The sequence below is a fragment of the Venustampulla echinocandica genome (genome assembly GCF_003357145.1).
Source record: "Venustampulla echinocandica strain BP 5553 chromosome Unknown scaffold_2, whole genome shotgun sequence".
In the NCBI taxonomy this organism is placed as follows: domain Eukaryota; kingdom Fungi; phylum Ascomycota; class Leotiomycetes; order Helotiales; family Pleuroascaceae; genus Venustampulla; species Venustampulla echinocandica.
In genome coordinates, this window is record NW_022474207.1 from 646,068 (window position 1) to 671,667 (window position 25,600).

General features: G+C 49.9%; 6 protein-coding genes across 6 annotated transcripts; 4 read left to right on the plus strand and 2 right to left on the minus strand.

Moving 5' to 3' along the window:
- Positions 1 to 1,548: 1,548 nt before the first annotated feature.
- On the plus strand, positions 1,549 to 2,382 carry BP5553_04562 (Uncharacterized protein; the record flags this gene model as incomplete). The annotated part of the gene is made up of 3 exons (XM_032013185.1): positions 1,549 to 1,791; positions 1,889 to 2,023; positions 2,095 to 2,382. The coding sequence occupies 3 exons, from the start codon at positions 1,549 to 1,551 to the stop codon at positions 2,380 to 2,382; spliced, it is 666 nt and encodes a 221-aa protein (XP_031869785.1).
- Positions 2,383 to 4,393: 2,011 nt separating this feature from the next.
- Positions 4,394 to 5,995, minus strand: BP5553_04563 (Multidrug resistance efflux transporter EmrE; the record flags this gene model as incomplete). Its single annotated transcript, XM_032013186.1, has 2 exons — positions 4,394 to 5,878; positions 5,954 to 5,995. 2 exons carry the CDS (start codon positions 5,993 to 5,995, stop codon positions 4,394 to 4,396), a joined length of 1,527 nt encoding a protein of 508 aa, XP_031869786.1.
- A 656-nt stretch (positions 5,996 to 6,651) lies between these two features.
- Positions 6,652 to 7,324, plus strand: BP5553_04564 (Vacuolar ATP synthase subunit E; the record flags this gene model as incomplete). Its single annotated transcript, XM_032013187.1, has 2 exons — positions 6,652 to 7,112; positions 7,174 to 7,324. The coding sequence occupies 2 exons, from the start codon at positions 6,652 to 6,654 to the stop codon at positions 7,322 to 7,324; spliced, it is 612 nt and encodes a 203-aa protein (XP_031869787.1).
- Positions 7,325 to 7,524: 200 nt separating this feature from the next.
- Positions 7,525 to 9,579, minus strand: BP5553_04565 (uncharacterized protein; the record flags this gene model as incomplete). The annotated part of the gene is made up of 2 exons (XM_032013188.1): positions 7,525 to 8,151; positions 8,200 to 9,579. 2 exons carry the CDS (start codon positions 9,577 to 9,579, stop codon positions 7,525 to 7,527), a joined length of 2,007 nt encoding a protein of 668 aa, XP_031869788.1.
- A 2,816-nt stretch (positions 9,580 to 12,395) lies between these two features.
- On the plus strand, positions 12,396 to 16,986 carry BP5553_04566 (Phospholipid-transporting ATPase; the record flags this gene model as incomplete). Its single annotated transcript, XM_032013189.1, has 3 exons — positions 12,396 to 12,854; positions 12,904 to 16,034; positions 16,086 to 16,986. 3 exons carry the CDS (start codon positions 12,396 to 12,398, stop codon positions 16,984 to 16,986), a joined length of 4,491 nt encoding a protein of 1,496 aa, XP_031869789.1.
- A 1,118-nt stretch (positions 16,987 to 18,104) lies between these two features.
- Positions 18,105 to 24,284, plus strand: BP5553_04567 (Uncharacterized protein; the record flags this gene model as incomplete). The annotated part of the gene is made up of 4 exons (XM_032013190.1): positions 18,105 to 18,151; positions 18,211 to 18,525; positions 18,581 to 24,050; positions 24,105 to 24,284. The coding sequence occupies 4 exons, from the start codon at positions 18,105 to 18,107 to the stop codon at positions 24,282 to 24,284; spliced, it is 6,012 nt and encodes a 2,003-aa protein (XP_031869790.1).
- Between the last annotated feature and the right edge of the window lie 1,316 nt (positions 24,285 to 25,600).

Genomic DNA, 25,600 nt, shown 5'->3' on the forward strand with positions numbered 1-25,600 from the left:
TTTGATGCGCGACGGGAGCGATGGAGCAAAGTTGCCCTCTCTCGTTCACGGCAATGCCAGGGGCGAAGGCGTTGTCGGGATCTCGATCTGATCTCGGTCTGATCTGATAAGGCTCGCTGATCACGAAATTGCTGCCTCTTTCTTTCTATTTTTACGACTGGGCACTATCGGGGGCATGCGCTCATCTATCTTTTCATCTGAAGTCTCAGAGCGACGAGGGTGTGCTGCTGGTGGTGCCGGGGTGGTGGTGGTGGTGGGTGGTGGTGATGGTGGCACATGTACAAGACAGTACAATTCAGTACATACCAACTGTAGCCTGGGCGCGTGCCGATAGGTGGTGGTGGTGCTGCTGGTGCTGCTGGAGCGGTGGTGCTGGGAGAGAGGCTATTAGGGGGAGGAATTCACCAGTCCCTCCCCCTACTTCGGGGGCTTCCAGGGCCTCCAGGACCCTAAGCCCACGGCTTTGCAGGCGTTCGGGGCCTGCACTCTGGGCACCCTCCAGCACTGAGCACGCACTCTCCAGCATGCAACCCGCCACCACTTTACCACTGGGTGCCCCAATCAGTGCCCCAGAACCCCCCTCTCTCTCCTTTCTCTCTCTTCCCCCGCTACTCCGACTCCAAACCCCTCACCCACCTGCCTCCTGCTTCCTGCTCCTGCTCCTGCTCCTCCTGCTGCTTACTCTTGTTCCCTGCAATCCCTCATTCGCTCGCTGGCTGGCGCCCCGTCCCCCCTACTTTGTCCACACACTACATCCCCAATTCAAATTGCCTGATCCGTCATTTAATTCCATTCACTCAATCTACTGCTCACTCACATTATTCACTCACTTGCACTTCACTAACGGCCTCGCTGTTGTAGCTGATCTTTCCCCTTATCGCTACTTGCACGCCCGCACGCCGCACGCTGCACCTGTCGGAAGTGTCGCCCTCTCGACCCGGGGCCTGGTTTCTGACTTGCGCTCCACCGCCGCGAAACACTCGGCTGCTGCCACCGACAAGCCTATCGCACCGACTGCCTAGAGCCTAGCACCGAGCACATATCTGCTAACCTAGTGCCTACTGGGTAGTGGAGTAGTGCCGCCAGGACGAAGTAGTACTCGAGCACCAGGACGAAGTAACTCTACCACCGTCCTCTTCCGCCCTCCGCTCTTCAGGCGCCGTTCCCCGAATTCATCTGCTCGCTTCTCCCCCTTCCACTCCCCGTCTCCCACACCCACACCCACACCCGCACCCACACCCTCGCCCTCCCCCTCGCCCACGCCAACCTTAATCCTGTCCAGCCCGCCCAGCCCAGCCAGTCGCCCCGAACCAGGTTTAATCGACCGCGACCGCCCACTGCCCACGAGTCTCTGCGACCGCCAAAGCCGAAGCTGGATAGCTGCTGCTGCTGTTTGCTGCTGCTGCCTCTCCACTCCCCGCCCACCCCCCATATTCCACACNCCCATATTCCACACACCACCCCCCCCATCCCCATAAGCAGTAAGGCCCCGTCGGCACCCTTCTCAAAAGAGTCGTTCTCGTCATACCTGACAGACTTCTGATGAACATGGCCGACATCACCGACCAGCACGACAATGCGTCGCCCTCCACCCTCGAGGAGCACGCCGCCGGCAATGCCAATTCTATCCCAGATGCCCGCGGCATCAAGCGCCAGCGGCCTGCCGACGATGATGATGATGACGATGACAAGCCCGGTCGCGAGCGCAGAAAGATCGAGATCAAGTTCATCACCGACAAGTCGCGTCGCCACATCACTTTCTCAAAGCGGAAAGCCGGTATTATGAAGAAGGTCAGTCTCAATTGCCTCTCGCGACGCGTCGGCGCGTCCTTTGGCGCGACCCTGCGATCGATGTGGACAAATGGTCGTTGCTAACAGCGCGCGGTAGGCCTACGAGTTATCCGTTCTCACCGGCACGCAAGTCCTCCTCCTCGTCGTGTCAGAGACGGGCCTGGTCTATACCTTCACGACCCCCAAGCTCCAACCTCTGGTCACCAAGGCCGAGGGCAAGAACCTGATTCAAGTATGTCTCAATCGGCGCGCGCCCGCGCGCGCCATCATTATATCATTATACGTGTGTCTAACGCGCCGTAGGCCTGTTTGAATGCTCCTGAACCTGCGGGCAACGGAGAGAACGGCGTCGATGATCAAAATACCGTCGACTCCCCCGAAGAACCCTCGCCGCAACACCTCCCTCCCCAACAACCTCGCGCCGGAATGCCACAACAAAATCCGCAGATGCACCCCAGCTATATGCCACAGACACTCGAGCAGCAACAGGCGCTCGCATACCAAAATTACGTTGCGCAGCAACAACGAGGAGGTGGTTACCCGATGGCACCGCAAGCCGGCATTCCACAACAACATTCGCACCAAGCATAATCGCTTCCTGTGTCGGGTGGAGATCCCAGTACGCGAAGGAGGGGCCGGGCCTGGCTTGAAACACTGATACCCGACACATAATACTAGAGCGCCATCCCCCGTTCGTGTCTTCCAGGTCTCGACCCCCCCCCCCGTGTATACTGGTTTTGATGGTGTTTGGGTGTCTTCATATGGGTTTTCTGTTATTTTCTTCGCCCCTCGCAATTAGCTTTGCTTGCACAGAAACGTCTTGTCTCGAATTTTTCTACTCTGACAAAAAAAATTGGTGGTTGAGGCTACATGGGTGAAATAATCACATAATGTTTTTCCAAGGATTTGACCAATCTCTGGAATTTTTGGGAACGACGGGATTTGCCGAGGATGAATGGGACGGATGAAATGAACTTTTTGCTGACGGAGGAAGGAGTTGAGCTTGGCGATGTGAACCACGAGAAATAGTCATCATGGAAAATCTCTCTTTCTCTCACCTTGCGGGGTTTGATTTGCATCATCCATCACCTTCTCGGGACTCGGGGTTGGTCGTAGTGGTAGGAAGCTCAATCAATCATCATATCATGTTAGCGCGGAAATCATCATCATCATCTCTCTCTCCCTCTCTCATACACACACGCATTCCATCTTTTTGCTTTCTTGCCTTTGCTCATGCGGAATCTTGTACAGTACAGACAGCCCCACGGGTCTGAATATCGGGTGGTAGCGGTTTGAAATAAATGCGAAGCATTATCAAATAAAGATCGATAATAGGGTTTTTTTTTTTGCCAAGTTATCTACTGTGGGTTGATAATTGCATGCTGTGAAATTCTGCCAGTTGTAGACTTGAAGTAGGAATGGGAATAGGGGCTGGTGTGGAGCATTTGTTTTAACAGGTTTGTAATATCGTTCCGTGTGTTCTTTCCTGTCTGGCACTTATTATTATATCCCCGTCAAACTCCTCTATCCATCCCCTAGAGTTAACTCACACATGCTCACTCCTAAGAAAAGCATCGCAGATGGAACTAGCTTAATTTTAAATATCCTACATCTTAGGAAAACTTTTAGCTATAACACGATTTATCCCCCCTTCTATGTTGAGTGAATGTAAAATGCCCAGCAAAGCATATAAAGTATATTAATTGCTGTGGTATAAAAATAAAGACACAGAGCAGTTATCAGAGTCTTTGCATTTCATGGTTTTCATGAGGGTAATTAGGGGGTGCTAAAGGGGGCAAAGAATGGGACAGGAAGAGCGAGCGAGAATACGCACTTAGAGTTAGATATCTCTGCAGTGCTGAGTGGAGGAGATGCATGGATGGATGTATCATGCACATACATACAAAGCACGCGCGTCTAGGTCGGTAGACACTTACTTTATGATTCAACAACGCCAAAAAAAAAAAAAAAGGAAACCAGCAGGTTGAAGCATGACTTTATTTATTTATATTTATGTTTTTATGTTTAGAACATTTCTCGTCAAAGCATACCCGCCCGCCCGCTTACTCCCTTCAACTTACAAAACGATTCGTATATCGTTATATCTCTAGATAGTCCAAGCACCGACAAGTAAACTAATCAACCCCCTTCCCCCTTGCCCGCCCCCCTAAGCCGCAAGATAGGAATGCAGTACCCGATTAACCTAGCTAACGCTCCCCCGCCTCTGTATCCCTGAAAATTCAAATAAAACACCCTGAATAGAAAAACTCCATATGCCGTGGCTTGGTTGTGAAATGCTGGAAACGCCGTTATGTCCTGTTTTGGGTTCTAATGCTACTGTGGTATTGTGGACTATATTGAGGGATGGTGGGTGAGGATGTTGGTGGTGATGATGGGTTGGGAGGAGATGCTATAAGAATAAGGAGGAAGAGGAGGAGGGCATTTGGGTGGATGAGTTGATTTCCGTGAGATGAGGTTGTTGTGCAATGGTATGTACAGTTGGAGGTGCAGGGCAACAATTCCAACACAGCAGGTGATAATGCCACTCCAAAAGCCCCAAATTAGCATTCCTGTCTCTTCATAGTATCCTAATGTTTCGCATCTACGTCACTCCCCCGCCATCTTCAGGATCAGGAGGCCCCTTCCCACCACCTCCGCCTCTCTTCCACCACTGCATCTTCCAGAACCCGCCGGTTGCCCCTTGGGATTGGCGGGATGCGCGTCTCTTATTCGGAGTACGCGGCGAAGGGCGCGCGGTAAAACCCGGGAAGCCTGTTGAGCGTCTCCTTCGGCGGCGGTGGGAGGAATGCGAGGGGAGGAGGGAGGTCGTCTCATCCGGGGGTTCTTGACTTGTGCTTTGCTGTGGTGTGGTGGTCATCGATAGACTCCGTTTTGTAGTATTAGGAGATCCGGGTTTCGAGTCATCATCTTGGAGCTCGCTCCAGATCTCGTCCGCTTCCGTGAGCCGGACGGGTTTGCGGACGTTTCGTGTGGCGCCTAGCACTGTGTCCAGCTTGGCTGTGGGAGTCAGAGGCTCGCCGTTTAAGAGAGCTCGGTGTTCTGCTCCTATGGAGGATTCTTCGTCTGCGTTGTAGGAGTCGGATGATTCATCCATGTCGGTGTCCTCCACAAACCCGAGGCCAGGTGCAAGCGCGCTTTTGGCAACGGCTGGTTGTGTTTGTTCGTCTGAGAGGCGCCACGAGAGGGCCAGGACGCCCGAGAGTAGGATTGCTGTGCCGAGTGCTATGAGGCAGGCGTATAAGGCTGGAAGGCGATCAGCTTGGTCGAAGTAGATCAGCCCGTCGAGGATGGCTATAATGTTGTAGATGCAGAAGACGAGCGGGTAGAGGACGCTCGTCGAAACAAGTTTGAGGCCTCGGTGAAGGAAGTAGAGTTGTGTGAGGGCCAGCGTCACAAGTCCCACGAGAATAGCCCATGATTGCCACCTGTTGAACTGGTTCACTCTGTCGATGATGGTCCGGACAAGCAGCTCCACGGCCGACTTAGCCACAAGCAACGAATGTGCCGAAAGGATCCCGCTTATACACCCATATGCCAATCCCCTCCAAAGTCGAATGCGAGGGCTTACAGCTATGCTGGGGAATTTGGCGAGGCTTCCCGCTATAATAATGATCCCGACAACCAGCATCGTCTGGAAAACCATCCACAGTATAAATGTCCGGCGCCCCAAAAGCTGCAATAGCTGATCCAAATTATGCGCCGGTTCTGGTATTGCTCCAAAGATCGCTATAAGCACCGCCCCGCTTGAAACCAAGATCGTCCCTCCCAAAGACCAGCGTGTGAAGGGCTCTCCGAGAATCAGCGTGGCGCATATCGAGTTGAAGACCAGCCCCGAAGCTTGTAACGTCGATAGCACGGGGAGTGGAAGCGTCGTTATCTGAATGGTACTCCCAACCAGGTTGGAAATGATAAACATGCCCATGCCCAGCTGCCATCGCCGCCGCCTATGTGGTGGTCGGCGCACATCTTGGTCGTCTTTCTCGTCTTCTAGGATATGTGATTTTCGTTGGAGGGTCAGACCTAGGCTCTGGACGCTCGTGGATAGGAGGCCGACGAGAATTCCAATCTGTAGAAGGCAGATGAGTTAATGAGTGGCCAGATTAGGTCGAGGTGCAGATGCATGTCTGGCATGGTTACTCACAGCTACGCTTCCTCCTGGCGATAAATCGCCTAGATTTCCCATCACGGAATGCCAACGCCGCCAGGACTCATTTGGGAGATGTTGCGAGGGACAGGTAGGAGAGGATTATATTGATTTTGAACTGTGGAATTGCGAAAGGTGTTGATATCTATGAGAGTCTAGCTAAGAGCTTCTAGTCTGTGGTCTGGACACACCGTCATGCCCCGGTTCCAACTGACCCCCTTGGTGGAATGTCCGTTGGCCAGCTGCCCTCGGCCTATGAGAACTTAGTACCCATGATTTCTTGGTTTTTGGTCACACTAATAGATAGGCCAGGTATGAAGATTCCAGAATGTAACTTGTCATTTATTAATATCATAGCAAGATGCCGATCATGGTTACGTGCTGGTGGACTGTAGGTACACAAATGTAGCTAGTCATGTGATCTTAACCCGGCTCGTTTATGAACCTCGCCGCGTGCTCGCCAGCCTTGCTCGCTCTTATCGCAGCTCAAGCTCCAGCTGCCTCAACTCAACATCGCAACTCGACATCCAGCCGTAGTTCCCAACACACAACCGCCCAAGATGTCACAACGCCATGCATTGTCCGACGACCAGGCAATTATCCCCCCATACCCAAGACTGTTCCCAGCTAACCAAGCCATGCTATAGGTCGGACAGGAGCTCAAGAAGATGACGGCGTTCATCAAACAAGAAGCCATGGAAAAGGGCCGCGAGATCGAAATCAAAGCGGATGAAGAATTCGCCATTGAGAAATCTAAGCTCGTCCGTCAAGAAACCTCCGCCATCGATACCACCTACGAGAAGAAATTCAAATCCGCCCAGATGTCACAGCAAATCACACACTCGACGCTGGCCAACAAGACGCGGCTGAAAGTCCTGAGCGCGAGACAGGAGCTACTTGATGCGATTTTCGAGGATGCACAGAAGAAACTGGGGGACGTGACGAAGGATAAGGGGAAGTATACGGTGGTGCTTAAGAATCTCATGCTGGAGGCCTTCTATGCGCTGAACGAGCCAAAGGTCCTGGTTCGGGGCCGGAAGAAGGATTATGACTTGATTAAGAAGGCTATTGAGAAGGCGCGCGCCGAGTATAAGGAGAAGATGGGGAAGGGTATTGAGGCGGATATCGATGAGGCGAATCCGCTGCCAGAGGGAGGGTGAGTCTCTCCTTGCCTGGCTGGCGTTACTGAGGAGTTACATGCTAATTTGTGGTGACAGTGCTGGTGGTTTGTCGATTGTGGATGGCGGGGGAAAGATTGATATCAACAATACTTTCGAGCAGCGACTGGAGTTGCTGGAAGATACTGCGCTGCCATCGATACGGACAACTTTGTTTGGAAAGAACGAGAATAGGAGATTCTATGACTAATTGATTGCTTGATTGAAAGTTGGGTCTTTTGTAGGTTTGGCGAGGCCTCCAAAGTAGGCAGTGTCAATTTGCTAGATATCACGTTAGAGCATGTAGATCGTGTATGATAAATGATCCGATCCGTGAGCGTTGTTGCGAATTTTTGAAGTCTTTGGACGCAACTTGTCCATTAGGCCATTATCATTACCACAACAGGATACCTATTTTAAACTCTGACTCTTAGCATCAACCTTGCCTTTCATCTTCGATAGAAATGCACTCATTCCAGCCTTCTCCTTTTCAAGATCCTCAATGGTTTTCCCACGAGGGTTATCGAAATGCATAGCTCTCCGTTTAGGCTTAGTTCGCAGCGTGTCCGAAATCCGTTGACTGACAAGTTCTAGTCCTTCCTTTGCTTCGATTCTGGAGATATATGCGGCTCCAGGATTCCCAATGCATCGCATGACCTCTCTGATAGCCTCGACTAAGGCGTCAACGTCATCATCAAAACGTTGGGCGGTTTCGTTATCAGTCAGGTCTACATTTACGGATCTCCCGTCATCTACAGCTATATCTAAGAGTGATACTAGGGCTGAAAGCTCGTGGTAGTCGGTGCGAGAGTTTGTGTCGAAAGCCGGATCTTCAAGTCGATCGATGAACCAATTGAGATCTATGGCGGTATGGGGAGGGGTAGAGGAGTGAGAAAGGTCGTTGAAAAAGAAACACATAGCCAATCTTCTCCTTAGCTCATGTGTTCTTGGTGTAATCGATGGTATTGAATCAACGATTTGAAGGCGAAGAGGCGCCTGTCTAGCAGTGTTGAACAGTAACGTGCAGATAGCGTGACACTGCATATCTGGTTAGTAGCGTCTCCGAGAATCCATTGGGGTACTTACAGAAGTCTCCCAAGCATCGTCAGGGATATACCGACATAACCGTCTTATTGCATCTTGAAATACGTTAAGTATATCGATACTTTTACAGACGATATGATCTGCGCTCATCCGTAAAAGTAGACATAAAATATGTTCTCTCGACTTTTGCCGCAATTGTCTTGCAGTTCGGCCGAAGAATCGTACAACAGAACGAAGGTTTGCCCAGTCATGGTTTGGATAAGGGTCCTTGAGCCCTAGACTCGGTTTCATCGCTTCTGTGACAGTAGTTGCTACTGCGGTCGCTCCGAGGTTCTGAAATACCCGTTCAACTAGGTCGGGAGTGACTAATCGTCCAATTTGCTCTCGCGACTCCTTTATTGTGCTCAAGTAGGAAGTCCGAAGTGCCTCACGCGGCTCGAAACACACCTCGTCAAGTATCCATAGCAATATCTCATCAGGGAGCGGTTTTCCAAAGAAAACCATATCTTCGGCGAAGCCAGAGATAAATGTTTGATTTCGCGTTTTGGGGTTGGATAATTCTTTCTTCCATGATGCTGGTAATGATTTCGTGGGAAAAGAGGATCTCGGATGAACTGGCGCCTGGCTCTGTGTATCGAAGAAGTACCATCGTTTCTCCACATGGGTCGCCTCAGTCCTCATCAGAGCACGTGTGACCTTTTTCATCCCCCCTTCTTCTTGGTCGGCGACGACGGATTCTAATAACCCCCCGGGCGCAAGGTTTGTCGAATTGACATGGCTTTCACTTGCAAAGACGGGAGAATCATCTTCATCTCCTGAACTTGCTAACATCGCCTTGACTCTTTTGGAGCTAGCCTCCGTGGCCTCGTCGGCTTCCACATGGCTGATTAATGACTTTAGATCAAACCTATATTTTGGAAGTACTGCCAGTGGCGATACATGGAAGTTGTAAGGCCCCTTCTTGACTCTTGACGTAGTGGGCGTGGATGGTGTGAAGGCAGTGGCCGTGGTCGCTGAAGATGGGGGCTTTGCGGAATTCCCGTATCCAAAGATCGCGGAGAGCTCTGGGAAGGACGAGTCTGAATCCGAGTCTTCATCATCAGAGCCTTTAATTTCTCTTTCTCTGTCCAATGAGCTATCGCCGGGAACGCTAGGTAGTTCAGTCTTCCTTGGTGGTGGTAATGGACTTGAAAAGAGACTGCTTGGGGGAGGTGATAGACTGGACGTAGGCCTTTCCGTAGCCAGTTCCGCCTCCCTCTTAGAGTTGGAGGTATGTGGTGGTGGACCGACTATCGCGCTTGAAGCCGTTGGAGCTGGAGCCGGAGCCGGTGAGGCTGCGGTGCCTGGTGTAGATGGCTGTCCTGCTGGGGCTTGTGCAGGTCTGAAGAAATCTCTTATGGTTCTAAGCGTATTACTAGACATGTTTTAATTTCAGAGTCGGCAATGGACTAGGCTGGGCTGGGCTGGGTTTGAATTTGCATTCGAACAAACGGCAAGCCCTCTTTCTACCAATTCATGAAGCCTTGAAGTAGGCCAACAATGGTAAGGTGCACGGCCCATGATGGTGTTGGTGAGCGCGTTTTCTGCGTTTGTACCAAAGTCGCGCTGGACGCGTTGAGCACGTGATGCCACTGCTTCCGCTATCGCTATCGCTCTCGCTTCCCCGTCTCGAGCCCAGGACGCCATGTGTACCGTACTGTGCCTTATTCTCGGGTGATAAATAAATCTTTCCATTTGTTTCATGTTCATGGCAATTGCAATCATGGCATTATTATCCGCTTTTCACAAATTCGATGAGGATTCGGATGCACACCAGGCAGTTGGCACACCCTCTCCGAGGTCTTCGGCCTTTTGCCAGTTTCATAAGGGAACACGAACATCCGAAGGAACAGCTCCTGTGTCCCCCCGCTATGAGCATCTCCTTGTTTGAAGGCCGTTTGACAACATGCCTGATAACGGGTTCTTTGCGCCTTTGACCTTGACATTCAACCAACACATACCGGGTTCATGATGCAATGGCCGAAAGCCCCTATTATTTTGGGGCGCTATTGATAGAGGGTTGGGATTACTCGGCCTTTTCAAGGCGTACTGTCCGGAGTGCTCGTACTCAAGTTCGGCCCCGCGAGAGTACCGCAGTCACTGCGCTATGGTGTCAAGGAGATTGTGACATGTGTAGTCGCCGTGTAGTGTCCGTTGCGAGTGCCGGCATAATTTACTTCGGCACTAAGCAGAGCTCCGAAGATACTTATGTCCGGTGCGATTCGTCGAGAATGTTCATGTTTTTGAGCCAGCCGTTTGGATCGCTGGCTCTGAGATTTCTCAGGAACAAGGGCCAGCCAACGGGAGGGCTGTGCGCAGTGTGCGGACGATTAGGATAATTACATTTACTTCCGGAGGGGTGTTGGTGATGCAACTGTGTTCTAAATGCAGGTGTGCCAAGAGGGAAACGAATTCGTGTGTAGGGATCATACAGCTGGGGCCTCCACCCGAATAATAATAAAGGGGGCCTTGAGATGGCTTCTCTCTTATCAATCACAGAACATCATACTGCAACACGGATACCGTTTGGTGTACAAGTATGTATCCCCTATTATTAAATAGCCTAGCCACATTTCTTTTTGTTATATCTACTCTGGGCAGGTGCAAAATATAAGCTTCCTAGGCTGTGCAATTATAAGATGGGGCTAAGTCGAACCTCGTGGCTTACAGTCAGATCCTCCAGCTCTTGGTGAGGAAAACGAAAAGGAATATCATTCATTATGACTGGACGATTACCGTACCTCAGGCGCACTCCCATCTTCAGCTCGGCATCTATCTGACAAAGCCGTTGGTTAGTACTATTACAGAGTGGATCAGTAGTCTAGAGTAGAGTCTGCTAGCAACTTCGTTAGCAACTTGTTAGCAGCTTTTGTTAGTACTTTGTATGCCTCCCTACCCGTGGTCCCGGTTGCGCCACTGCGCCACGCTCGTCTCCTTTGCCGTTCTACCCCGTACGTAAAGAAAGGAAGTACATGTACAAAGTACCTTAGGTAAGGAGGCCTTAAGGCAACGTACCTTACTGTACGGAATACACTCGAGAGGCGATCTGGACTATGCATCGGCTCCGGGTGCTTCGTAAGGGGCTCATAGGGGCTCATTACTCGCTTTATCGTACTGTAGGTTCGTGGCAAGTTATATTACTTCTTTACTTCGTACCGACTACTTCACTCTCACGACCAGATCTAACTGCTTCGGGCCCCTGTGTTGTGCATCGGTCAGCAACCCGATCCTTCAGCCGCTGCTTGCATAAGAAACGACGACGAATCCTGGATTACCAAGTGTGATTCCTCGCCGTTCCTCCGCCGGCGTCCAGTATTATTATCCACCGTGCTGCTGTCAAGTTGATATTACTGCCTGGTCCTGCGGCTGTGCTCCTCTGGATTGTTACATGTACAGTATTACGAAGTGCTTCGTAGTTCGTGCAGCGTATTATTATTTGATAGGTACTGTTTGCTAGCTTTTTGCCTTGTTGCCACCTGTTAGCACCTACACCATTGCACTGCTCTTGAGAAGCTTCTCTTTGCTTCAGTACCAATCCGGATCCAGGGCCACCACGAAACTTCTGCTCGCCGCCCCAGTTATTATTAAAATAAGTGTTTGCACATCGCCGGCTACCGGGCACATTGCTGTCCGAATGCTTTCGTATTCTTGTCCTCGTTAAGTCCGTGGTATGAATAAGCCAAATTTGCGCTAGAACGCCCCAGCAATTCGGACTCGCCCAGCAGGTCTTAGGACTGACAAGGACAACTCACCCCAACTTTATTCCATCGAACACCCCGTCAGCTCTCTCCTTCAACTCTAATCTTCCTCGACTACCCACGGGTTTTGGGCGACGACAGCACCACGACGAACGAGCCAATTTGGCCATTGTTTGGCCACTCGCTGGCATCTTCGAAACCAAAGCGGCCGCTGTACACATTTACCGGCGCGATCCGCACGTTCCGGGCCAAGAGCATAAGTGCCAGCCGACCCAATCTCCCAGATTCGACCACTCTTCCTTGACCCCTTACAACGGCTTCAAGACCAAATCCGCCGTCGACACCGGTTTGAGGACAGGACGACGCCAGCGCCGAGGTACATACTTCTCTTCCCACTTCACCGGAGACCTGCCAAAGGGAAGGCTGGCGTGGTATAAGTAGGGGGGCTGAATTGCCTCTCCCCGCGAGGGCCTCGCGCGTCCACAGCTGCTGCTTCTCGACATGGCTATCTCTTCCTTCGCGGAACCCGAGGAGGCTCCGTTGCCCACAAAGCGATTACGATGGGCGACACAGAGAGTAAAGGGAAAAACCGGCAATCGAAAACGAACGTCAATAATTGACCGTTTCCACCACAGGGGTGCACATAATGAGAAGAAGCGGGATTCTGGCGGTGGAGAGTCGGCCGTCACGGATCTCGGTGGCATCCAGGAAGAACCAGAAGACGACAAACCCGCGGATGATCCAGACCACGATAGGGACAACCAGGGGCCGAGAAGGGTTATGTTCAACACGCCCTTGGCACCGCAAGATGTTGATGAGCAAGGCCAACCACTCAAGCACTATCGGAGGAACAAGATTAGGACCTCCAAGTATACACCGCTCAGCTTTATTCCCAAGAATTTGTGGTATCAATTCCACAACATCGCGAACGTGTACTTCTTGTTCCTTATTATTTTAGCTGTAAGCATGGATAGGTAATCCCATCGGGGTCTCGCTGACTGGATTCTAGTTTTTCAGCATCTTCGGCGCATCAAATCCAGGACTCAATGCCGTGCCGTTGATTGTCATTGTGGTCGCAACTGCTATAAAGGACGCCATTGAGGATTATAGACGGACAGTCCTCGACAATGAGCTTAACAACTCCCCGGTCCACCGATTGGTCGATTGGAACAACGTCAATGTCAGCGCAGATGACATCTCGATGTGGAGGAGGATTAAAAAGGCTACGACACGCGGTATTACCTCAACGTGGAGGAAGATCAGCAAGAGTAAGGATGGTCCAGCTAAGAAATATGCCGAAAGGGCTATGGACCAGTCCCGCGTGTCAAATGAAACAAGGAGGACGTCTGTATTCTCTACACATACACAGAGGCAGTCTTTTGCATCTGCACGTGAGGACATTCAGATGACACCCGTTCCGTCTCCGTTGCCTCACCAAGATGGTCTCCAACCCCAAGGCCGCCCTTCGACCTCTCTTTCATTTGAAGGTCAGGCCCCGCCTATCTCAAGGGATTTTGGGAATGTGATGAATCCCAGCCGGCCAGTGACGGGAAACCCCCGATTCCACCAAGATTACTGGAAAAATGTTCAGGTCGGCGATTTTTTGCGAATATATAATGACGACCAAATTCCCGCTGATGTAGTGATCTTGTCTACATCCGACCCAGATGGTGCTTGTTACGTGGAAACAAAGAACTTGGACGGAGAGACGAATTTGAAGGTACGCCACGCGCTTCGCAGTGGACGCAAGGTCAAGCATGCGCGGGACTGCGAGCGGACCGAATTCAGCATCGAAAGCGAACCTCCTCAGGCCAACCTTTACCAGTATAGCGCTGTTGCACGGTGGGAGCAATATCCCACCGGGGAGCAGATGGCCGAACCCATAACGATCAATAACATGCTTTTGCGAGGCTGCAATCTGAGGAATACGGATTGGGTCCTTGGTGTGGTCGTCTTTACAGGTTTCGATACTAAGATCATGATGAATGCCGGAATCACACCTAGTAAGCGCTCTCGCATATCTAGGGAGTTGAATTGGAACGTTATCTACAACTTCGTGATCCTCGTGGGGATGTGCCTCGTATCAGCCATTATCGAAGGTGTCATATGGGGGGAGGGAACCAATACCATCGCCTGGTTCGAATTTGGCTCCATTGGAAACAACCCTGCAATGGATGGCTTCATCACATTCTTCGCCGCTCTCATCCTCTTCCAAAACATGGTTCCTATCGCACTCTATATCACACTTGAAATTATCAAGACCTTGCAGGCATTCTTCATCTACAGCGACACTCAGATGTACTACGATAAGCTCGATTATCCGTGCACCCCTAAGTCATGGAATATATCGGATGATCTCGGCCAAATCGAGTACATCTTTTCCGACAAGACTGGGACCTTGACTCAGAACGTGATGGAATTCAAGAAGGCTACCATCAACGGGGTTCCTTACGGCGAAGCGTATACCGAAGCGCAAGCAGGCATGCAAAAGCGGCTAGGGATGGATGTTGAGACAGAAGGCGCCAGAGCACGCGAAGAAATTGCCCGGGCCCGTACAAAGATGCTGGCTGGTCTCCGAACGCTGCATGACAACCCATATCTTCATGATGAGGACATAACCTTCATTGCCCCTGACTTTGTTGCTGACATGGCGGGAGAATCGACCCCAGAGCAGCAGCAGGCTAACGAACAATTCATGTTGGCTCTCGCACTATGTCATACCGTCATATCGGAAACCGTTCCTGGCGACCCCCCTCGGATTGAATTCAAAGCCCAGTCTCCTGATGAAGCCGCGTTGGTTGCTACTGCTAGAGATGTTGGCTACACTGTCCTCGGAAACTCAGAAGACGGAATCCATTTAAATGTTCAAGGACAAGATAGGCATTACAAGGTCCTGAATACTCTTGAATTCAATTCAACTAGAAAACGAATGAGCGCCATTATCAGGATGCCAGATAACAAGATCATTCTTTTCTGCAAAGGCGCTGATAGTATTATCTACTCGCGACTGATACCCGGGCAGCAACAAGAGCTCCGCCAGACCACCGCCGAACACTTGGAGATGTTTGCAAGGGAGGGGCTGCGGACTCTTTGTATTGCTCAGAGGGAGCTTGGCGAAGAGGAATATCAGAAGTGGAACAAAGAGCACGAAATCGCAGCAGCAGCTATCTCAGACCGAGAGGAGAAGCTGGAGGCTCTGTCCGACTTGATCGAGCAAAATTTGAGCTTGCTAGGAGGTACCGCTATCGAGGATCGATTGCAAGAGGGTGTCCCAGATACCATTGCCCTCCTTGCGCAAGCAGGAATTAAGCTGTGGGTATTGACAGGTGACAAGGTGGAGACGGCAATTAATATTGGCTTCTCTTGCAATCTCCTCAACAACGATATGGAGCTCATCGTGTTCAAGATTGACGATGAGCAATTAGCTACAGCTGAGGCTGAGCTGGACAAGCATCTTGCATCGTTCAACATCACTGGATCGGACGCAGAGCTCAAAGCTGCCAAGAAAAACCACCAAGCCCCTGATCCAACCCATGCCATCGTTATCGATGGCGATTCCCTCAAGCTCGTTCTTGACCCGAAGTTGCGGCAAAGATTCTTGCTATTATGCAAGCAATGCACGTCGGTTCTCTGTTGTCGTGTCAGTCCCGCTCAAAAAGCATCCGTTGTCCAGATGGTTAAGAGCGGCCTTGATGTGATGACTTTGTCCATCGGAGATGGAGCTAATGATGTTGCCATGATCCAAGAGGCGGATATAGGAGTTGGCATAGCTGGAGAGGAAGGACGTCAAGCGGTCATGTCAGCAGACTACGCCATTGGGCAGTTTCGATTTTTGCAGAGACTTGTGCTCGTTCACGGAAGGTGGTCGTACCGCAGAATCGGAGAGACCATTGCAAATTTCTTTTACAAGAACGTTATCTGGACGTTTACGATTTTCTGGTACCAGATATTTTGCAATTTCGACATGACCTATCTTTACGACTATAGCTACATCGTGTTGTTCAACGTGGCTTTCACCTCCCTGCCTGTAATTTTCATGGGTGTTCTCGACCAGGACGTCAGCGACAAGGTCTCCCTCGCTGTTCCACAACTCTACCGGCGTGGTATTGAGCGCAAGGAGTGGACACAACCTAAATTCTGGTACGTGACCGATCGTTAACTTGCAAAACAGAATATCTAACAGTGTTCTAGGCTCTATATGCTCGATGGACTCTACCAATCAGTAATCTGCTTCTTCGTAGCATGGCTTGTCTTCCGTGTTGCCAGTCCCGTTACCTATAATGGTTTAAATGTCGATAGTCGCGAACGTTTCGGCATCTACATTGCACCTGCGACGGTTATAGCGATCAACCTTTACATCCTGCTCAATACATACAGATGGGATTGGCTTATGGTCCTCCTAGTTGTCATAAGTATACTCCTTGTTTGGTTCTGGACCGGCGTCTATTCATCATTCACCGCTTCGGCATTCCTTTACAAAGCAGCCGCTGAATGTTTTGCTCAGCCATCTTTCTGGGCGGTGACTTGCATTTCCGTCATTCTCGCACTTCTTCCCCGGTTCTGCATCAAATTTATTCAAAAAGTATACTTTCCCTACGACACCGATATTATTCGGGAACAGGTCCGACAAGGCCGTTTCGATTACCTTGATAAGCCTGCAGCCTCCGATGATACGGCATCTAAGGAGTCTTCTACAACTTCCTCCGATACCCCCCAACCGAGTAAGCATGCCTACTATCCGAGCATTGATGAAGACCAACGACCCATTTACCCTCCTTCAGTTGCACCAACTGCCGCTACCCACAACGGCCGAAGCCAGACGGGCAGCGACGGCACGGAATTCACACGCCATCGACAATCCCTCGATCAATTCAACTTCAATCCCCAGAACGACATACCTAACCCAACCATCGAAAGAGCTAGGCCGTCTTTCGATAGGATACGTGCCTCGATGGATCGTGTTCGGCCATCGTTCGAGGCCAGTAATGATTTTACCTCGGCAGCCTTATTGACTCGATTAGAGTCAAGTCGCTCTCATTCACTTGGTCCATCAAGAAGTCGGAGGAATGACTCGACAACCGATGTTCAATAACCCACATACCTACGAATTCTCTCTTCAAAAGAAAACTGTCGAACTCAGTTGTACAATACATTATTTTTGGTTTCCTTTGTTGATACAGACAAGATCTCTCTGCATGATGATCTGCATGAGCGATCTACGACCCCCGGTTTTCCCCCGCCGCATTGAATTTTTATTGCAATGGTGTACTGGCGTTTATAAAAGGCTGGAGTGGAGGTTTTGGGGTTTGGTCTATGCTTCACCCCTAATCGTCAGGCGATTGATTGTTCTTTTCTATGCTTTATATTCTGGTTGGGAGAAAATCTTAGATGTCGCTCTCCTTTCGGTGATGCCGATGAATGATGGCTGGTCGGAGGTGGTGGCTGGACGTAGGATCGTAGGATCCAATATTGTATATAGTGTGTACTGCATACATGCAAATAATTGAATCAAGGCGAATATTACTTAAACTCTACTTGTATGTTAAAATGCTCTGCGTGTTTGCCATCCGTAGGCGATTGGCCCGAGGAGCTCTTCGCGCATGGCTCATCCAACAAAGAAGAAAATGACTATTATGATAGGATCAATGATAACGATTAAGAATTCAAACGGATAACTGCTTCCATGGTTTAATAGCCTATCCCTATGTAGAAAATTCCATCAGTCGTTGAGGGCTCTGAAATCGTATCGGTTGTACCAAGCGCACGTAGCCTTACCCGCAAGGCTGCAGGGATAAAGGCTGAAGCTGAAGCGACTCGCGAACCGCGACCCGCGGGTCGCGCGTGAAAGTAGATATTCTTTTAAGAGGCGGCAAGAAGCTCCTCCCAACAAAGCAAACAAAGCAGCGAGCACATAAGTGGATTCTCTTCGTCGGCATAAATGGGCAGAACTGGATCACGTCGTTACTATTGTCCCCAAACCCGCTCAGCCTTCGCTTCCACAGGGGCGGCCCGTAGGTTCAACTTCAGAAAGCGCCCCTGATAATTCTGCTGCATCTTTCTTGACTATTCAGGCTTAACAACTATTTCTTTACGTTGAGGCATTTCTGCTATTGGGTTTCTAGCCATTGGTGCTAGGTTGATTGCAATATTCTAGCTACTTGATGCGTGGATGTGTAGCGGAGGTGCTTGTTGGAACTCCTCACCTTCAAAATGAGGGAAGAAGCTGAGATTATGGACGAGCTCGAGGAGCTCGGCCGGTATGACCCTGCCCTCATTCTTTCTAATCCAGAGACCTCTGCTGATTCTACTGCCGCAGTGAACTCAAGAGTTTCCCTGCCGATGCCCACTGGTTCTGTCCCTTGCAGGCCGACGACGATCCTATCGACTATGACCATCCGGACGAGCCTGAGGAGGATATAAGCGCCGAGAAGAAACTTCAGTTGATTAACGATGCGAAACGAAGGCACGAAGTAGCATACAAACTGTCTCTTGTTCTGGGTTTCGCCCCAGAGGGATCAAAGGGAATACTGGAGGAATATACGGACGGTTTAAACAAACTGTTGACAAGCTGCGACAAGTGCGTTCATAATTGGCACATGGGCCGGAAAGGATACCTCAAAGAGTTGACAGAGTAAGTGGCTATGGATCGCACGTTCGTATGTGCGGGTGCTCATCTGCCTTCATAGACAATTCGACGACGATACTGTATCGGAGCTGTCAAACCGCCTCAACGCCATTGACTTTTATCGGATAGACGCGGGCCTAAAATCTGCGCAGAAGCTCCTCACTGAAGCTCCGGCCGCTAATCGTACTCAAGCCCTCCTTGTGAAGAATGACCGGGCCGCACTCCTGGCTCTCTATGAATCGCTTTGTTGCGTCGACTATCACAAATCAGAGGACCGGCTGTCGACCCATTTCAATTTTGTTTTCTCCCAGGTCCAAACCAAGAAGACTCTCAGGATGGCTGATATATTACCGGCTATGGCTCGATTTCTCTTTCACAAGGATACTGTCCGGCTGCGATTTGCCACTCAATCATGGCAGAAAATGACCGTATCCCTCACAAAAGAGACGTTTGATTGGGTGGTGCACGACGTGCTGTCCGAGACGGTATTCCTGGTCTCGCAGCCGAATGCAGATATCGGAGACGTTCAACGATTCTGGCAGGGATTCCTCTTGATATTGGACAGAATGGAGGGAGATTTAATCACGCACTCACTTCGAGCAATGGAGGTCCAGCCGGATGTCTACCATCTAGGCCTCCAGCACCTAGCGCTTGGTTCCGAAGACGTTGTGCAACTTGTGATCGAATCATATTGTCAGCTTCTCGAAAAGGCTCCGAAGGACTTCTGGTCAGCTATGGGAACCATTTCGCCCGCTACAGTTGCAGAACAGATATTCCAGAGCCAAGGATTTGAGAAAGTACTCGAGAATACCCACAATCTCGAGAATCTTGAGACGCATCCTGCAATATCATGGAGCCCAAGTTTTATTCAGTCTCTAGATCCAATTCATCAACATGATGCCTGCCGTGCATTGCTCTACAATTTATTTGAGCGTCTCCAAGGGGATCGGTTCTCTGAAGCGGCGAGAATAACATGTTGCCGAGCTGGGCTTGACGCTCTCCGGGCAACCCTAAAAACTTTCATCAGTACCGACTACAAAATCAACCCATCGACTTCTTTGATAGTCATCGACGATATAATGGGGCTTGTTGACAAGTACAAGGGAATCATTGTCAGATGCGCCGACCTTGAGGATGGTGCAGGAAGCGACCCTGAGCTAAAGGATCTAGGCATGTCCGTGATCCAGGATGCTCTCATGCTTGATTGCAAGGCAATGAGTGCAGAATTCTTTGCGCTTGAAAATGGAACACCGATTCAACGAGGGCTCAGGACCCACTCGCAAGCGGTTTGGCAAGCCGCCCTTGATATATTCCGACCTGGCAATCTGAAACTGGCAAAAAGCATCGTCGGAGCCACCACCGAACTGACCGGCTTAGATGAGCTCATGCCAGAGAATAAAAAGAATCCAGATCTACCCAAGGATCATGTTCAATACAATCAGGATTTCAATCAGCTTATGGACAATATATCCAGGGTATTTGAGCGGCTGACTGATTTCAAGGCTGCCGATTTACGCCAACTATGTCAATCGCCACAAACAGCTCGTCCGTTATTTGCAGCTCTTGTATCAGCAAATCAAGGCGTCTATGAAGCGGCAGTCGAAGTCATCAAAAGCACAACAGGCCATCTCGGCAAGCAGGATGCAATTTCTGACTTGTTGGAGACCGCTTTCATTCCTATGTTGAACTCTCTGGTATATGCCGTTAGCCGGATCACCAGAGCTAGAACATTTGGGCCGGTCCCTTACATGATTAAAATCGGACGGGAGGTTCTTAAGTCTCTAGCCGGAAACACCGGAATTCTGCGTCGGCGTGCGTTTTTGAGATCGGAGCATAATTCCATTATGGCTTGGTGGACAGTCCAATGGCGTGCTTTAGATATGTGCTTTTCTACTACCGAATCATGGGCTCCGCGAGTTAATCAATCAACAGCATATATGCAAGACTTCTGCCGTGATAGTATGGAATATGCGGAGGCTCTATTCGACGAGTATAGTGTCTTTGCGTCGGCTTTGAGCGATCTCACTGCAGAGAAAGATCAAGTTGCCAAACCACTATCCTCCAAGGACTGTATCAAGAAGGTGCTGAAGGTCGTATGTGAGAATGTCAACGGATTGACAGGATTACTCAGACTGAGAGACGCCTACCTCATCAGCGTTATCACTAGCCTTTTAGGCAAGCTTCTCCGCTGTCTCGGGGAGTACAACCTCGAGATTGACGATTATGCCTCAAAATTCATCAGATCAGCCTGCAAGAGCGAAAATCAGAGGGAGTTCAGGCGAACCAACTTGACGAATCAGCAGAAAGCGGAATTGCAAAGAGCCCTCGATGAGCACCAGGGTGTTGAAATAATCGAGACGCCTGCTGTAACGACTACTACTGTTAAGAAGCAGGCCACTATCGATTCCTGGTCGAGGTCGGCAGATGGCAAAAAGCATGAGCCAACCTTGCCACGGCGCCAGCCATTGGTCTCCGGATTATCTGATAAACACCGATCAATTCTGGATCGAATGCAGGCTCAGCAACCCGCTGCTAATGATCCGGCCATCAATGCCTTCAAGGAGAAACGTAGAAAGGCCGAGGAAGATATGAGACGGCAAAGAGCGGAAGCAATAGCCAAAGCTAAGGCACTTCGTGCCCCAGCCGGGGTACGAGGAGAAGGATCCGGAGTCAAGGATATCGGCGGCATAGTCGGGAAGGACCATGCCCCAATCCGTAGTGAAATCATGGTGGGATCTTCAGATGAGGATTCTAATGAAGAAGATGACGAAGATGAGACCGGAGCGCTTATCAAGACTCGTAAAGCAACCTCGCAGATGGTCTCCGAATATGAACGAAACAGGAGAAACGCCCTTAAGTTGCAATTGCAAGGACCGGTTAAGAAGGCCAAAATTATACGATCCGCCAAGGATCTCCGTGCTCGTGTGGAGCCAAATATGGATAGGCTCTATATCGAAATACTAAACTGGGACATCTTCCATCCTGGTGACGACCCGCCCAGCAATAACGAATGTAGAAAGATTGCGGATAGCTTCATAGATTTGGATCTGTACAAGAGGACATTTGGGCCGTTATTGATATCTGAAGTTTGGCGATCTCTCGTCACAGCAAAAGAGGAGAATTCATTCAAGCCCTTGGAAATTACAGTCCTAAATCGTCTATCGGTTGATAAATTCATGGAAGTCAGCTGCAAGATGCCAATTACTATGAATCGGGATATCAAAATGACTGAGCGAGACATTGTGTTATTGTCAAAAAACCGCGACCCGCTAGGCAATCAACAGGACCCACACTGCCTTGCTCGAGTTGATCGAACGACCCGCAAGAAGGATGTGGTCGAGGTCACGTTCCGTGTCAGTAGAGATATTAGCCCTACGTTCTTGCAAGCCCTTGCTCCGAATGGCAAGATTCACGCTGTGAAGATTGCGGATATGACAACTACCCAGCGCGAGTTTGCCGCTTTAAGCAGTCTGGAGTACTATGATTTGTGCAATGAGGTATTGGAAGCAAAACCGTCCCCGTTGCAAAAGTATTCCGACGATAAGATTGGGTTTATATCATCCAAGTACAACCTTAACCGAGGACAGTCCCAAGCCATCCTCTCCGCCAATGATAACGACGGTTTTACACTTATTCAGGGCCCTCCCGGATCCGGAAAGACGAAGACTATTGTGGCAATGGTTGGTGCTCTTCTAACACAGAGTTTACAGCAGCAAACTGCGGCCATGGCCCCGGTGCCAGGGCGAGCAGCTCCACCTCCATCAAACAAGCCAAAGAAGAAGCTTCTAATATGCGCACCTAGTAATGCCGCTGTTGATGAATTGGTGGTCAGACTGAAGGAGGGTATTCAGCCATTAAGCGGACCTCGTCAGAAGATCAACGTAATCCGTATCGGACGAAGTGATGCCATCAATGCCAGCGTGAAAGACGTTATGCTGGATGAATTGGTCACGCGGAAACTGGAGGGTGACAATGGCGAAAAGAATAAGCTTCTTCAAGACAGGGATAAGCTCCATCAAGATGCTGGCAAAATCAAGGAGCAACTCAACGCTCTGAGACCTCAAATGGATGAAGCCCGTAAAAATGGCAACAAGACGTCAGAGCTCCTGCTTCAAAGGCAATTTGACGCTCTCAAGCGCAGTCAAGCCCATATCGGGAATAAGATTGACGAAGATAAGGAGAGTGGTAATACCGTCTCACGCCAAAACGAAATCAATCGACGCCGATACCAGCAGGAGATAATTGATGGCGCCCATGTCCTGTGTGCGACACTCAGTGGCAGTGGTCATGATATGTTCCGGAATTTGAACGTTGAGTTCGAGACTGTTATCATTGACGAAGCTGCCCAATGTATTGAGCTGAGTGCCCTAATCCCTCTGAAATATGGGTGTTCAAAATGTATTCTCGTCGGAGATCCTGAACAGTTGCCACCCACTGTTCTCTCGCGGTCCGCTCAAAGCTTTGGGTACGAGCAAAGTTTGTTCGTCCGGATGCAGCGGAATCATCCGAACTATGTCCATCTCCTAGATACGCAATATCGTATGCATCCGGAAATCAGCAGCTTCCCCAGCCAGCAATTCTATAATGGCAGATTGGTTGATGGACCTGGTATGGCCAAGTTGAGAGAACAGCCTTGGCACGCAAGTACGATTCTCGGGCCATATCGGTTTTTCGACGTCCGGGGTGTCCAGACAAAGGAGGCAAGAGGGCACTCGTTCATTAACGTACCGGAACTTAACGCTGCAATTCAGCTTTACCAGCGCTTAAAGGCCGATTACCCGACATACGACTTCACCGGAAAGATAGGTATCATCACAAGTTATAAAGCTCAGCTTAATGAGATGAAACTTCGCTTCGCCGCAAAATTCGGCGATTCCATATTTGATGAGATCGAGTTCAATACCACGGATGCCTTCCAAGGTCGTGAACGCGAGATTATCGTATTCTCCTGCGTTAGAGCTAAAGCAACTGGGGGTATTGGTTTCCTTGGCGATATCCGACGTATGAACGTTGGTCTCACACGAGCGAAGTCATCCCTGTGGGTACTGGGAGATTCGCGATCGCTGCAACAGGGCGAGTTCTGGAATAAGCTTATTGAAGACTCGAAGGCCCGTAACAGATACACGGGAAATAATGTCATGGATTTGCTATCACGCCCGACTGCGCGTCATGCCCCGGGAACTCAAGATCCAGTACCTCAGAGGAATGGTGAGATGGGCGATCGCGGTCCGCAGCAGGTTTCTACAAGCTGGGCACAAAGTTATCAACACCGACCAAAGGCTGAAGACGATGATGTCGAGATGGCTGATGCCCCGGGCAGTGCTTCTGATTCCCCACAATCACTTGTCAGTGCAAGCAGTACCGTTTCAGCCCGCTCGGCGCATAATAATGCCGGCCGGGATTCGGCCATTAAACAGGAGTTCCGAAGTACTTCGATCGGTGCTGTCAGTACCACTGCAGCTGGAGGAAAGGAGGATCGAAAGCGCCCAAGGGAGTCGTCGATCAAAGAGGAAGATCCTCCCAAGAAGAAGGTACAGCCATCCGAAGCACACAAACTGATATGGAAAACATGCTAACCTGCGTAGATTGTCACTTCAAACGATGTGAAGGCCCCAGATCTCACCGCTGCATATCAGGCCTTGGAAGCAAAGAAACCCGCTCCGACCGCACGGCCACCGCTACCGAACGGAGGAGTTTTACCTCCTCGTAAAAAAGCACCAGTAGACCCATTCATTCAGCGCAAAAAGCCCCCAAAGAGAACATAATATTTATTCGGCTTCGGCCTGGCGTTAAGGAGTATGCATAGTATGCGCAGCACTCAGGGGTTTAGCATTGAAGGCGCAGCATTTGCATTGTTTTCTTCCAAGATTAGGCATCTTCGGCGGTGGGTGCTTAGCATTATCATAGATATTGGGATATTGTATTACTGATGGCGACCATATGAACGAGGAATGATAGTCAGCGGCCACCTGTGCTACGCCGCCAATTCAAGTAATCAAGAGCTCTTTACGCATACATCTTGAAACCAGTCGTCAGGTGTGGGTGAGTGGGGGTGTTTTTGCAAATCTTGACCCCTTTTTCGCTCCGTGATCTACATAATGCGAGGCTCGCACTACTTGCCTTCTATGGTGATTACGTGAGAATGCGCATCTCATCCCGTCACTAAATTGTGATTATGTCTCAACTATAGTGGTATACACTGCTTCGAGAAATACGTATATAAGGAAGTCTAGTGGCCATCGGCTATTCCAAATATTTCTAGGGGTTTAAGAGCATCTTAACCTCATCCCGCCAAGGCCACTCTTTCCTACGCAAAATCAAGAAACGGGATAAAATCGGAAATTTCGTCTAGAGAAGAGCAGTGTAATTGCTTCCATTCCCTATTTTCCGAATGTTCGAATTAATGATGGCCGCAAATGCACACCTAGCTTGCAAGTCAAAGATGCCGGCGATCTCACCGTCGGTCTATTTTCGCTATTGTTCTCCCGCATCCCGCATCCCGCATCCCGCCTTGTATTTTGCTTTAAGCCCTTTGCCTTCGTGTCAAGAACCGAGACCAGTAATAACCCAACTAGCTTAGAATCTAACAATGGATCTTACATCATTCATACATATCAACGCCGAACCTGTAGCTCTTTAAAGCCCGAAAGTCAAAGAAAGCACTTCTCGCTTGCTAAAGCAGAAAATATTATGACGACAATGCGGATAAAGACTCTCTTTGTTAATTGTAAATGATATTCTTTGTCTATAAAACAACCGTTTAAGACAGGCTTGACTAAAAGTATAAGAGATGGTATAGGGAATTTCGAGTCGTTTAATGGGGCCACCCTCCTTGGCCGTCACCAACGCCAATTTCGGAATAACCCACGCCTAATATTATTATCTAATAGATTGATACGATGTTCTATCGGAAATAACTCGGAAAATCAAAATGTGCCGGCTTTTTCAGAAAGTGTATTTATGCCGCCATAGGGGACCAGAAGTGAGGCTGTGGCGCTGCCGTAGATTACCAGAGGCGGCCCTCGAACAAGATTGTCCATCCCATGACCTTTTCCTGGACGAGATCGATCTGGTTTGTATT